At 47.3% G+C, this 15,397-nt stretch overlaps 1 protein-coding gene across 3 annotated transcripts in view; it reads right to left on the bottom strand.

Annotated features, from left to right (window-relative positions):
- Nucleotides 1-15,397, bottom strand: part of LOC115124135 (SH2 domain-containing protein 3C-like) — a 178,769-nt gene that overhangs the window by 133,759 nt on the left and 29,613 nt on the right. For all 3 annotated transcript variants that reach the window (XM_065007570.1, XM_065007571.1, XM_065007572.1), the window contains exon 3: nucleotides 11,683-11,722. In XM_065007570.1, coding sequence (XP_064863642.1) covers nucleotides 11,683-11,722 — 40 coding nt within the window. The remainder of the gene's footprint in view (nucleotides 1-11,682; nucleotides 11,723-15,397) is intronic.

Below are 15,397 nucleotides of genomic sequence, written 5' to 3'. Positions count from 1 at the left end.
ACTCTGTTTAGCAAATGGCCTCACATGTGAATCCTTAAAGAGATGGGTGGGGCTAGGGCTTAAGAGGGTGTGAACGAGGGGTGTAGACAAAGAAGAGCTCTCCAGTAGGTGTACCAAAACATTCAAGGGCCATTTTCTCAAAAGTGGAGTTACAAGTTTATCAACTTTCAAAGCAGAATTACTTTCCCATTGTTCTTCAACCCCCTACCCCTCACTACCCCCTACCCCCTACATCCTAACTTAAGTATGCTCTCTCTAATTCTCTCTTTCTCACTTTCTTTCTTTCTCTCTCTCTGAGGACCTGAGCCCTAGGACCATGCCTCAGGACTACCAGGCATGATGACTCCTTGATGTCCCGAGTCCATCTGGCCGTGCTGCCGCTCCAGTTTCAACTGTTCTGCCTGCGACTATGGAACCCTGACCGGTTCACCGGACGTGACATTTACTCCTGAGGTGCTGACTTGTTGCACCCTCGACAACTACTGTGATTATTATTATTTGACCATGATGATAATTTATGAACATTTGAACATCTTGGCCATGTTCTGTTATAATCTCCACCTAGCACAGCCAGAAGAGGACTGGCCACCCCTCATAGCCTGGTTCCTCTCTAGGTTTCTTTCTAGGTTTTGGCCTTTCTAGGGAGTTTTTCCTAGCCACTGTGCTTCTACACCTGCATTGCTTGCTGTTTGGGGTTTTAGGCTGGGTTTCTGTACAGCACTTTGAGATATCCACTGATGTAAGAAGGGCTATATACATTTGATTTGATTTGATAACTAGGCATTCAGGCCAAAGAGTTCAATCTTGTTTTCATCAGACCAGAGAATCTTGTTTCTCATGGTCTGGGAGTCTTTAGGTGCCTTTTGGCAAAGTCCAAGTGGGCTGTTATGTGCCTTTTACTGAGGAGTGGCTTCCGTCTGGCCACTCCACCATAAAGGCCTGATTGGTGGTTCTCCCATCTCCACAGAGGAACTCTGGAGCTCTGTCAGAGTGACCATCGGGTTCTTGGCTTCTCCCCCGATTGCTCAGTTTGGCTTGGCAGCCAACTCTAGGAAGAGTCTTGGTGGTTCCAAACATCTTCCATTTAAGAATGATGAAGGCCACTGTGTTCTTGGGGACCTTCAATGCTGCAGAATTGTTTTGGTAGCCTTCCCCAGATCTGTGCCTCAACACCTGACCTCAATTTCAAGTCTCATAGCAAAGGTTCTGAATACTTATGTAATGTACATATGTACTTGTGTTTTTAATTTTTTATATATTTGCTACAATTTCTAAAAACCTGTTTTCGCCTTGTCATTATGGACTATTGTGTGGAGATTGATGAGGGAAAAAATGAATTAAATCAATTTTAGAACAAGGCTGTAACGTAACAAAATGTGGACAAAGTCAAGGGGTCAGAATACTTTCTGAAAGCCCTGTGCAGGGATACTGGAGTGATGGAGGTTGACATAGTTAAAGTCGGAAGTTTACATACACTTAGGTTGGAGTCATTAAAACTCGTTTTTCAACCACTCCACTCCTCAACCACTCCACAAATGTCTTCTTAACAAACTATAGTTTTGGCAAGTCGGTTAGGACATCTACTTTGTGCATGACACAAGTAATTCTTCCAACAATTGTTTACAGACAGATTATTTCACTTATATTTCACTGTATCACAATTCCAGTGGGTCAGAAGTTTACATACACTAAATCGACTGTGCCTTTAAACAGCTTGGAAAATTCTAGAAAATGATGTCATGGCTTTAGAAGCTTCTGATAGGCTATTTGACCTCATTTGAGTCAATTGGAGGTGTACCTGTGGATGTATTTCAAGGCCTACCTTCAAACCCAGTCCTTCCCGCTTGACATCATGGGAAAATCTAAAGAAATCAGCCAAGACCTCAGAAATAAAATTGTAGACCTCATCAAGTCTGGTTCATCCTTGGGAGCAATTTTCAAACGCCTGAAGGTACCACGTTCATCTGTACAAACAATAGTACGCAAGTATAAACACCATGGGACCACACAGCCGTCATACCGCTCAGGAAGGAGACGCGTTCTGTCTCCTAGAGATGAACGTACTTTGGTGAGAAAAGTGCAAATCAATCCCAGAACAACAGCAAAGGACCTTGTGAAGATGCTGGAGGAAACAGGTACAAATGTATCTATATCCACAGTAAAACGAGTCCTATATCGACATAAGATGAAAGGCCACTCAGCAAGGAAGAAGCCACTGCTCCAAAACCGCCATAAAAAAAGCCAGACTACGGTTTGTAACCGGAGATGGGGACAAATATCGTACTTTTTGGAGAAATATCCTCTGGTCTGATGAAACAAAAATAGAACTGTCGGCCATAATGACCATCGTCATGATTGGAGGAAAAAGGGGGAGGCTTGCAAGCCAAAGAACACCATCCCAACCGTGAAGCACGGGTGTGGCATCATCATGTTGTGGGGGTGCTTTGCTGCAGGGGGGACTGGTGCATTTCACAAAATAGATGGCATCACGAGGCAGGAAATATATTGTGGATAAATATATCCAACATCTCAAGACATCAGTCAGGAAATTAAAGCTTGGTCGCAAATGAGTCTTCCAAATGGACAATGACCCCAAGCATACTTCCAAAGGTGTGGCAAAATGGCTTAAGGACAACAAAGTCAAGGTATTGGAATGGCCACCACAAAGCCCTGACCTCAATCCCATAGAAAATATGTGGGCAGAACTGAAATAGCGTGTGCGAGCAAGGAGGTCTACAAACCTGACATGTGGAGATTACAGACTGGGACAAGGAGAGGTTGAAAATGCCAGCTGTTCTACACATGCTCTGAGAATTCACCCTGAAATACCGTAGGGGCCCACGGCCTTGCGGGTGTTGACCTGATGAAAGACCCTTCTTACGTCGGCCTCGGAGAGCGAGATCCCCCCCAGTCCTCTGGGTCGGTGACGGCGCTCACGCCAGGCTTGATGTTGTTGTTGTCAAAGCGTGCATAAAACGCATTGTGTTGGTCTGGTAGACAGGCATACAGTAGCTGCTGTTAGACCTGCATTCACCTGGCTCAGTCTGTTCTTCACCGGGCTCAGTCTGTTCTTCACCGGGCTCAGCCTGTTCTTCACCGGGCTCAGTCTGTTCTTCACCGGGCTCAGTCTGTTCTTCACCGGGCTCAGTCTGTTCTTCACCGGTCTCAGTCTGTTCTTCACCGGGCTCAGTCTGTTCTTCTGTTCTTCACTGGGCTCAGTCTGTTCTTCACTGGGCTCAGTCTGTTCTTCTGTTCTTCACTGGGCTCAGTCTGTTCTTCACTGGGCTCAGTCTGTTCTTCTGTTCTTCACTGGGCTCAGTCTGTTCTTCACTGGGCTCAGTCTGTTCTTCACTGGGCTCAGTCTGTTCTTCACTGGGCTCAGTCTGTTCTTCACGGGGCTCAGTCTGTTCTTCACGGGGCTCAGTCTGTTCTTCACGGGGCTCAGTCTGTTATTCACGGGGATCAGTCTGTTATTCACGGGGCTCAGTCTGTTCTTCACGGGGCTCAGTCTGTTCTTCACGGGGCTCAGTCTGTTCTTCACTGGGCTCAGTCTGTTCTTCTCTGGGCTCAGTCTGTTCTTCTGTTCTTCACTGGGCTCAGTCTGTTCTTCACTGGGCTCAGTCTGTTCTTCACTGGGCTCAGTCTGTTCTTCTGTTCTTCACTGGGCTCAGTCTGTTCTTCACTGGGCTCAGTCTGTTCTTCACTGGGCTCAGTCTGTTCTTCACTGGGCTCAGTCTGTTCTTCACGGGGCTCAGTCTGTTCTTCACGGGGCTCAGTCTGTTATTCACGGGGATCAGTCTGTTCTTCACGGGGCTCAGTCTGTTCTTCACAGGGCTCAGTCTGTTCTTCACGGGGCTCAGTCTGTTCTTCACTGGGCTCAGTCTGTTCTTCTCTGGGCTCAGTCTGTTCTTCTGTTCTTCACTGGGCTCAGTCTGTTCTTCACTGGGCTCAGTCTGTTCTTCACTGGGCTCAGTCTGTTCTTCTGTTCTTCACTGGGCTCAGTCTGTTCTTCACTGGGCTCAGTCTGTTCTTCACTGGGCTCAGTCTGTTCTTCACTGGGCTCAGTCTGTTCTTCACAGGGCTCAGTCTGTTCTTCACGGGGATCAGTCTGTTCTTCACGGGGCTCAGTCTGTTCTTCACTGGGCTCAGTCTGTTCTTCACTGGGCTCAGTCTGTTCTTCACTGGGCTCAGTCTGTTCTTCACGGGGCTCAGTCTGTTCTTCACGGGGCTCAGTCTGTTATTCACGGGGATCAGTCTGTTCTTCACGGGGCTCAGTCTGTTCTTCACGGGGCTCAGTCTGTTCTTCACGGGGCTCAGTCTGTTCTTCACGGGGCTCAGTCTGTTCTTCACTGGGCTCAGTCTGTTCTTCACTGGGCTCAGTCTGTTCTTCACTGGGCTCAGTCTGTTCTTCACTGGGCTCAGTCTGTTCTTCACTGGGCTCAGTCTGTTCTTCACTGGGCTCAGTCTGTTCTTCACTGGGCTCAGTCTGTTCTTCACTGGGCCCAGTCTGTTCTTCTCTGGGCTCAGTCTGTTAATCTCTGGGCTCAGTCTGTTATTCTCTGGGCTCAGTCTGTTCTTCCTGGCTAAGTACTGTGTAGTGTACAGTGCAATGTGGTAAGTGGAGGAAACCCAATACTATAAGAGGCATGTTAGCAAGTCCAGCCCAGTCAATTTAAACTCCCTCAGATCAATAACTCTGTGTTGTTGTTTTTGTCGCACTGCTATGCTTCATCTTGGCCAGGTTGCAGTTGTAAATGAGAACTTGTTGTCAACTGGCCTACCTGGTTAAATAAAGGTGAAATAAAAATAAAATCAAATGGAGACGCAGGGCTAATTCAATCTGTGATGCAGGAATATGCTCCTGAGAGAGGAGGTCTCTCTCTCGCTCTCGCTAACTACCCCCTCTACCCCCTCACTACCCCTCTACCTCCTAACTACCCCCTCACTACCCCTCTACCCCCTACCCCTCACTACCACCTTACCCCCTCACTACTCCTCCACCCCTAACTACCCCCTCTACCCCCTCACTACCCCTCTACCTCCTAACTACCCCCTCACTACCCCTCTACCCCCTACCCCTCACTACCACCTTACCCCCTCACTACTCCTCCACCCCTAACTACCCCTCACTACCCCTCTACCTCCTAACTACCCCTCACTACCCCACTACCCCCTAACCCCTCACTACCCCCTACCCCTCACTACCGCCTTACCCCCTCACTACTCCTCCACCCCTAACTACCCTCTTACACCCGCACTACCCCCTACCCTCTACCCCTGACTTCCCCCCTACCACCCTAATCCCTCACTACTCCCCAACAATAGCTCTACTGCCTCACTACCCCTCTAACCCCCTACCCCCTTATTACCCACTACCCTCCTAACCCCTCACCCCCTCTTCTTGAATGGACTAAAATGAACAGCTTTGTATGAGTAAAAAAATGCTACCTAACAATGTATGTTCCCAAAGCAAGCAAAACATTCACTTCCATTTAAAAAACGTTCAGTTTTACCAGTCGTATGGCTTCGTTCCCAGAACCAATGGGTAACCAAAAACGTACTTTCTCACAACTTCCTAGGATCCAAATGTGCTAGCTGGGACACCCGAAAAATGTGCGCACACACACCCGCGCACACAGACACACTGATGGGGTGTGTCTGTGTAAACCACCAGTGTGCCGTGTGCCATATATATGTTAATTAACTGCATATAAAAATGCCCTACCTCTCGCTCCAGACCCACTAGGCCCATACCATCCAACAGAAGATATGGTTTCAGAGGCAGCCTGTCTCTGTGATTTCATCCTAAAACACAGACATGCAGTACATACAGACCATATTCATATACACTACCGGTCAAAAGTTTGGACAGACCTTCTCATTCAAGGGTGTTTCTTTATTTTTACTATTTTCCACATTGTAGAATAATAGTGAAGACATCAAAACTATGAAATAACACATATGGAATCATGTAGTAACCAAAACAAGTGTTAAACCAATCAAAATATATTTTATATTTGAGATTCTTCAAATAGCCACCCTTTGCCTTGATGACAGCTTTGCACGCTGATTGTCCGTAGAGCTTCGAGACAGGATTGTTTTGAGGCAAAGATCTGGGGGAGGGTACCAACGAATGTCTGCAGCATGGAAGGTCCCCAAGAACACAGTGGCTTCCATCATTCTTAAATGGAAGAAGTTTGGAACCTTCAAGGCTCTTTCTAGAGCTGGTCGCCCGGCCAAACTAAGCAATCGAGAGAGAAGGGACTTGGTCAGGGAGGTGACCAAGAAACCGATGGTCACTCTGACAGAGCTCTAGAGTTCCTCTGTGTAGACCTTTTATAGACAGGTGTGTGCCTTTCCAAATCGTATCCAATCAATTGAATTTACCACAGGTGGACTCCAATAAAGTTGTAGAAACATCTCAAGGATGATTAATGGAAAAGGATGCACCTGAGCTCAATTTCGAGTCACATAGCAAATGGTCTGAATACTTATGTAAATAAGATATTTCTATATATATTATATTTATTTATATAGTTTTTTATTGTTAATAAATTAGCAACATTTTCTAAAAACTTGTTTTGGCTTTGTCATTATGGGGTATTGTGTGTAGATTGCTGAGGATTTTAAAAAAATACATTTTTTATAATAAGGCTGTAACGTAACAAAATGTGGAAAGGGGAAGGGGTCTGAATACTTTCTGAATGCTCTGTATATATATGATTTTTCAATGACTACGTCATCTCTGTACCCCACACATACAATCATCTGTAAGGTCCCTTAGTCAAGCAGTGAATTTCAAACACAGAATCACAAAGACCAGGGAGGTTTTCCAATGACTCGCAAAGAAATGCACCCATTGGTAGATGTGTGTAAAAAAAAAGAAGCAGACATTGAATATACCTTTGAGCACGGTAACTAAGATCCCATGGCACATAAGAGTAGGGGTGTTAACCCCGGTGTCCTGGCTAAATTCCCAATCTAACCCATATCAAATCAAATTTTATTTGTCACATACACATGGTTAGCAGATGTTAATGCGAGTGTAGCGAAATGCTTGTGCTTCTAGTTCCGACAATGCAGTAATAACCAACGAGTAATCTAACCTAAAAATTTCACAACAACTACCTTATACACACAAGTGTAAAGGGATGAAGAATATGTACATAAAAATATATGAATGAGTGATGGTACAGAACGGCATAGGCAAGATGCAGTAGATGGTATCGAGTACAGTATATACATATGAGATGAGTAATGTAGGGTATGTAAACATATTAAGTGGCATTGTTTAAAGTGACTAGTGATACATTTTTACATCAATTTTTCCATTATTAAAGTGGCTGGAGTTGAGTCAGTATGTTGGCAGCAGCCACTCAATGTTAGTGATGGCTGTTTAACAGTCTGATGGCCTTGAGATAGAAGCTGTTTGTCAGTCTCTCGGTCCCAGCTTTGAGGCACCTGTACTGACCTCGCCTTCCGGATGATAACGGGGTGAACCCTCAAACCATCCTGGTCACCTAATCATCCCCCCTCCTCTCTCCTGTAACTATTCCCCAGGTCGTTGCTGTCAATGAGAACGTGTTCTCAGTCAACATACCTGGTAAAATAAGGATAAAATAAAAATGAATAAATAAATGATGAATTACACTTTGGATGGTGTATCAATGTATCACCCAGTCATTACAAAGATACAGGCGTCCTTCCTAACTCAGTTGCCGGAGAGGGAAAAAAACATTTAGGGATTTCACCGTGAGGCCAATGGTGATTTTAAAACGGTTCCAGAGTTTAATGGCTGTGATTGATAGGAGAAAACTGAGGATGGATCAACAACATTGTAGTTACTCCACAATACTAACCTAAATGACAGAGTGAAAAGAAGGAAGCCTATACAGAATACAAATATTCCAAACATTTAGTTATTGTGTGTGTGTGTGTGTGTGTGTGTGTGTGTGTGTGTGTGTGTGTGTGTGTGTGTGTGTGTGTGTGTGAGAGAGAAATCGAAGAGCAAGACATCAGGGTCACATTCTCCCTCTAACCTCTATTGTGGTTAGAACCCCAGAAACCAGGTGTACACCCCCACCTACTGGCCTGATCCAGAACCTCACCTCTCTACTGGTTTGATCCAGAACCTCAACTACCTACTGGCCTGATCCAGAACCTCACATCTCTACTGGTTTGATCCAGAACCTCAACTACCTACTGGCCTGATCCAGAACCTTACCTACCTACTGGCCTGATCCAGAACCTCACCTACCTACTGGCCTGATCCTGAATCACACCTACCTACTGGCCTGATCCTGAATCACACCTACTGGCCTGATCCAGAACCTCACCTACCTACTGGCCTGATCCAGAACCTCACCTACCTACTGGCCTGGTCCTGAACCTCACCTACCTACTGGTCTGGTCCAGGATCTCACCTACCTACTGACCTGGTCCTGAACCTCACCTACTTACTGGCCTGGTCCAGAACCTCACCTACCTACTGGCCTGATCCTGAACCTCACCTAAATACTGGCCTGGTCCAGAACCTCACCTACCTACTGGTCTGGTCCAGGACCTCACCGAAATACTGGCCTGGTCCAGAACCTCACCTACGCACTGGCCTGATCCTGAACCTCACCTACCTACTGGCCTGATCCAGAACCTCACCTACCTACTGGCCTGGTCCTTAACCACACCCACCTCCTGGCCTGGTCCTTAACCACACCCACCTATTGGCCTGGTCCTTAACCACACCCACCTACTGATCTGGTCCTTAACCACACCCACCTACTGGCCTGGTCCTTAACCACACCCACCTACTGGCCTGGTCCTTAACCACACCCACCTACTGGCCTGGTCCTTAACCACACCCACCTACTGGCCTGGTCACGAACCACATCCACCTACTGGCCTGGTCACAAACCACACCCACCTACTGGCCTGGTCACAAACCACACCCACCTACTGGCCTGGTCCTTAACCACACCCACCTACTGGCCTGGTCACGAACCACATCCACCTACTGGCCTGGTCACAAACCACATCCACCTACTGGCCTGGTCCTTAACCACACCCACCTACTGGCCTGGTCCTTAACCACACCCACCTACTGGCCTGGTCACGAACCACACCCACCTACTGGCCTGGTCACGAACCACATCCACCTACTGGCCTGGTCACAAACCACACCCACCTACTGGCCTGGTCCTTAACCACACCCACCTACTGGCCTGGTCCTTAACCACATCCACCTACTGGCCTGGTCCTTAACCACACCTACCTACTGGCCTGGTCACAAACCACATCCACCTACTGGCCTGGTCCTTAACCACATCCACCTACTGGCCTGGTCCTTAACCACACCCACCTACTGGCCTGGTCACAAACCACATCCACCTACTGGCCTGGTCCTTAACCACACCCACCTCCTGGCCTGGTCCTTAACCACACCCACCTACTGGCCTGGTCCTTAACCACACCCACCTACTGGCCTGGTCCTTAACCACACCCACCTACTGGCCTGGTCACGAACCACATCCACCTACTGGCCTGGTCACAAACCACATCCACCTACTGGCCTGGTCCTTAACCACACCTACCTACTGGCCTGGTCACAAACCATACCCACCTACTGGCCTGGTCACAAACCACATCCACCTACTGGCCTGGTCCTTAACCACACCCACCTACTGGCCTGGTCACAAACCACATCCACCTACTGGCCTGGTCCTTAACCACACCTACCTACTGGCCTGGTCCTTAACCACACCCACCTACTGGCCTGGTCACAAACCACATCCACCTACTGGCCTGGTCCTTAAACACACCCACCTACTGGCCTGGTCCTTAACCACACCCACCTACTGGCCTGGTCCTTAACCACACCGACCTACTGGCCTGGTCCTTAACCACACCTACCTACTGGCCTGGTCACAAACCACATCCACCTACTGGCCTGGTCCTTAAACACACCCACCTACTGGCCTGGTCCTTAACCACACCCACCTACTGGCCTGGTCCTTAACCACACCTACCTACTGGCCTGGTCCTTAACCACACCCACCTACTGGCCTGGTCCTTAACCACACCCACCTACTGGCCTGGTCCTTAACCACACCCACCTACTGGCCTGGTCCTTAACCACACCCACCTACTGGCCTGGTCCTTAACCACACCCACCTACTGGCCTGGAACCCAGAAGTGCTGAAGAAGCGCTGTTAACTCTGGATTGAATTTCCTTAATGGCAGAATTTATTAGGCTAAATGCTGAGAGAGACTTCTGAAATGGGCCTAACTGCAGAAGCACCGGGGTATAATCACCTAGAATTAATTTCAAAGACCACATTACAATGATAGTCCAATATAACTAAAGTGTTTTTTTTTTAAATAAAAGAGCCTTCAGTATAAATGATCCAGATCTAAAATGAATTCTACACAGTCCTATATTATGATTAGTGAAGCCACTTTAACACTTTAAGCGTAGAGACTTATCTACATTAAACACAAAACAAGAACGTTTTTGGAGAGTTTGAAGCGTGTAATCCACAAACACCATCCAACCCATCCAACCCTAGCAGAGAGGCGAGCAGAGCGGTGAAACCACTGAGTAACATTACAAACACCATCCAACCCATCCAACCCTAGCAGAGAGGCGAGCAGAGCGGTGAAACCACTGAGTAACATTACAAACACCATCCAACCCATCCAACCCTAGCAGAGAGGCGAGCAGAGCGGTGAAACCACTGAGTAACATTACAAACACCATCCAACCCATCCAACCCTAGCAGAGAGGCGAGCAGAGCGGTGAAACCACTGAGTAACATTACAAACACCATCCAACCCATCCAACCCTAGCAGAGAGGCGAGCAGAGCGGTGAAACCACTGAGTAACATTACAAACACCATCCAACCCATCCAACCCTAGCAGAGAGGCGAGCAGAGCGGTGAAACCACTGAGTAACATTACAAACACCATCCAACCCATCCAACCCTAGCAGAGAGGCGAGCAGAGCGGTGAAACCACTGAGTAACATTACAAACACCATCCAACCCATCCAACCCTAGCAGAGAGGCGAGCAGAGTGGTGAAACCACTGAGTAACATTACAAACACGGTCGCTGCAGTCAGGAGCTTAAATGAATACAGCTCCCCCATAACCACACTAGAGGTATCAACACATTCCCCTTAAACCTCACGACGAAGCCAAAGCAGATCAACACACTGGTCCCCCATAACCACACTAGAGGTATCAACACATTCAACTCACACTGATACTAAATGGTAGGGCTCGGACAGTACCCGTATCGCAATATGTTTTCCCATGGCAGAAATGAAAACACGAAGCAGACCAAACTCTTTGGTCTTCTAAAAACTTGCTGTATGTAAAATATTGTGTGCTATATTATATATATACTGTAGCTTGGAAAATAAATACATGTGACTTTGGATGACAACATAATGATGTCTGTTTCCAACATCAGGGCTGTTTTCTTAAGGAAGATGTATCCGCTTCGCATTTCCTTTGCTTGCCGCACTCACTAACTGGTCACCACTGCTTAGATGGATTTTTATCTCCCAATCCCTTCCTTTTCTCAGATGCTGTGTGGACTGCTGAAGACTTCTGAGTAGGGCCACTGATACTAGCAGAACCAGCATAGACAGACAGGAGGGAGAAGGAAAAGAAATGTGTCTTACCTTGACATATTCACCCTGGCTGTCTGTTGGGTCCATGTGGCTGTTTTGAAGAGGACAGAGAGAATTGTATCAATATATTATTAGTCCAATGTGTGCAGAATGAAGACTGATAACCCTATACTGTGCTATATACAATAAGCCTATTCCCCATGGAGGTGCTACAGGGTGTTTAACATGCTTTACATCAGGGGATAAGAGATCACATAGCATGCTTCATCGTGGAGGAGTATGAGCCCTCAAATCTCAAGGTCTCCAGAACATTACCACATAACTCACACTTTGCATAGAGAGAGACCAAACGTCAAGGCCCCACGGTGGAGCTGGGAGGAGACATACGTTATAGGCCCCACGACGCAGCTGTAGCCCCCACAGCGCAGCTAGATCATATAACCCTGCCCATCAGAGAGGGTAATTACATGCCCACTGAGGACAGAGTTTCAAAACCCTGTTATTTCTCACAGTCCACACACACTCGCTCACACATACATACACACAGCCAAACACTCACGGACATGCATACGCTTGCACACACACACGCACACGCACACACACACACACACACACACACACACACACACACACACACACACACATTAAATGTCCTGGTTCCCACAGCGGAGTTGTATGCCCAGTCAGTCATATTACATTACATTGGAAAAGCCCTATGGCGGAGCTACATTGCACATGTTCACTGTGAAACAAGATCAAAGAGTCCCATGACAGAGCAGAGCAGGGCAGGGCAATAATGGGAATCTGATAGGCCCTGTGGTGGAGGCATGGATCTTGACTGGGAATGTTATATAGGCCCCACGGTGGAGCTTGATTACATTCCACATCATAGGCAAAAAGATAGATAAACTTGGATTTTTCTGCAAGGACATATAGAGGATATACTACTAGATACTACCCACCACAACTGAACCTTCACTCCAAATCAAAACCTACAACCTGATTTTGGACAAAATGACATGCTACTGCTACCAAAGATCCTTATTTCCAAGGTATATACAGCAAATGAACTGGCAAACCAACGATTAGCAAAAGAAGCACAAGAACCCTGAAAACACCATGCGACCTGGACCTGAGTGAGTAATGTTCAGTCTGAAGCTACTTTTAAAGCCAAGAAGAAAAATGATATATTTTACTTTATAAGGACTGAATGCTAAGTTAAGGCTACCAAGCTTGCTAGGACAGAACAGATCCGGCTGCAACTTCAATTTCCACTGAGGTGTGAAGTGAGAGGTGTCAAAGCCCTTGAGCCCAACAATGGCAGGAGAGTTTCACAGCCTCCCCCAACCATATGCAGAGGCCTTTGAAGCCCCCTCTATCTGTGCATGGGACATTACAATACAGTTGCCACTGGATTCATCTCTATTTTGAACTGATAAGCAGCCAGGACACTTCAAATGTAAATTACCTCAATAAGAAACAATATTTTTGAATTGATCACATCAGAAGATATCCCTCCTTGCAATCTCCAAAATACAACAGCCACAGGACAACTTAGTTTGGACGTCGTAAAGGACCATTTGCCAAAACTGAAGAGATATATCTAGCTAACAACTTCCTTTTCCACATGGAAAAAAATGGTGGACAGAGACTTGCTAGCTACATTAGGTGGGATTTTCTACAATGAATCTGCATCCCCAAAAAAGTTACTGTACTTTACATTACTATTCATATTTTTGACCAATTTTACTTTTACTTCACTACATTCCTAAAGACAATTATGAAATTATTACTCCATATATTTTCCCTGACACCCAAAGGTACATGTTACATTTTGAATGCTTAGTAGGACAGGAAAATTGCTTAATTCACACATTTATCAAGAAAACATCCCTGGTCATCCCTACTGCCCCCTGGGAGATATGTATACGGTCTATAGCTAAAAAAGTAATACTAAGTGTATGTTGTGTAGTAAGCTGTTAGTAGTCCATGTGCCTCTGTACCTTATGGACTCTGATCTGGATTACAGACCTCTGCCTGCCCTGACCCTGAGCCTGTCGCTCTGTACCTTATGGACTCTGATCTGGATTACAGACCTCTGCCTGCCCTGACCCTGAGCCTGTCGCTCTGTACCTTATGGACTCTGATCTGGATTACTGACCTCTGCCTGCCCTGACCCTGAGCCTGTCGCTCTGTACCTTATGGACTCTGATCTGGATTACTGACCTCTGCCTGCCCTGACCCTGAGCCTGTCGTTCTGTACCTTATGGACTCTGATCTGGATTTACAGACCTCTGCCTGCCCTGACCCTGAGCCTGTCGTTCTGTACCTTATGGACTCTGATCTGGATTACAGACCTCTGCCTGCCCTGACCCTGAGCCTGTCGTTCTGTACCTTATGGACTCTGATCTGGATTACTGACCTCTGCCTGCCCTGACCCTGAGCCTGTCGTTCTGTACCTTATGGACTCTGATCTGGATTACTGACCTCTGCCTGCCCTGACCCTGAGCCTGTCGCTCTGTACCTTATGGACTCTGATCTGGATTACTGACCTCTGCCTGCCCTGACCCTGAGCCTGTCGTTCTGTACCTTATGGACTCTGATCTGGATTTACAGACCTCTGCCTGCCCTGACCCTGAGCCTGTCGTTCTGTACCTTATAGACTCTGATCTGGATTACAGACCTCTGCCTGCCCTGACCCTGAGCCTGTCGTTCTGTACCTTATGGACTCTGATCTGGATTACTGACCTCTGCCTGCCCTGACCCTGAGCCTGTCGTTCTGTACCTTATGGACTCTGATCTGGATTACTGACCTCTGCCTGCCCTGACCCTGAGCCTGTCGTTCTGTACCTTATGGACTCTGATCTGGATTACTGACCTCTGCCTGCCTGACCCTGAGCCTGTCGCTCTGTACCTTATGGACTCTGATCTGGATTACTGACCTCTGCCTGCCCTGACCCTGAGCCTGTCGTTCTGTACCTTATGGACTCTGATCTGGATTTACAGACCTCTGCCTGCCCTGACCCTGAGCCTGTCGTTCTGTACCTTATGGACTCTGATCTGGATTACAGACCTCTGCCTGCCCTGTCCCTGAGCCTGTCGTTCTGTACCTTATGGACTCTGATCTGGATTACTGACCTCTGCCTGCCCTGACCCTGAGCCTGTCGTTCTGTACCTTATGGACTCTGATCTGGATTTACTGACCTCTGCCTGCCCTGACCCTGAGCCTGTCGTTCTGTACCTTATGGACTCTGATCTGGATTACAGACCTCTGCCTGCCCTGACCCTGAGCCTGTCGTTCTGTACCTTATAGACTCTGATCTGGATTACAGACCTCTGCCTGCCCTGACCCTGAGCCTGTCGTTCTGTACCTTATGGACTCTGATCTGGATTACTGACCTCTGCCTGCCCTGACCCTGAGCCTGTCGTTCTGTACCTTATGGACTCTGATCTGGATTACTGACCTCTGCCTGCCCTGACCCTGAGCCTGTCGTTCTGTACCTTATGGACTCTGATCTGGATTACTGACCTCTGCCTGCCCTGACCCTGAGCCTGTCGTTCTGTACCTTATAGACTCTGATCTGGATTACAGACCTCTGCCTGCCCTGACCCTGAGCCTGTCGTTCTGTACCTTATGGACTCTGATCTGGATTACTGACCTCTGCCTGCCCTTGACCTGTCGTTCGTTTTGCCTGCCCCCTGTACTCATATTAAACTTTTGTTACTTTGACAATGTCTGCATCTGGGTTTTTCCTAAAACGTGATA

This window comes from Oncorhynchus nerka, linkage group LG22 (genome assembly GCF_034236695.1).
Source record: "Oncorhynchus nerka isolate Pitt River linkage group LG22, Oner_Uvic_2.0, whole genome shotgun sequence".
Classification (NCBI taxonomy): domain Eukaryota; kingdom Metazoa; phylum Chordata; class Actinopteri; order Salmoniformes; family Salmonidae; genus Oncorhynchus; species Oncorhynchus nerka.
The sequence above is the reverse complement of the archived record's forward strand: the minus strand, read 5'-3'. Positions and strand labels throughout refer to the sequence as shown.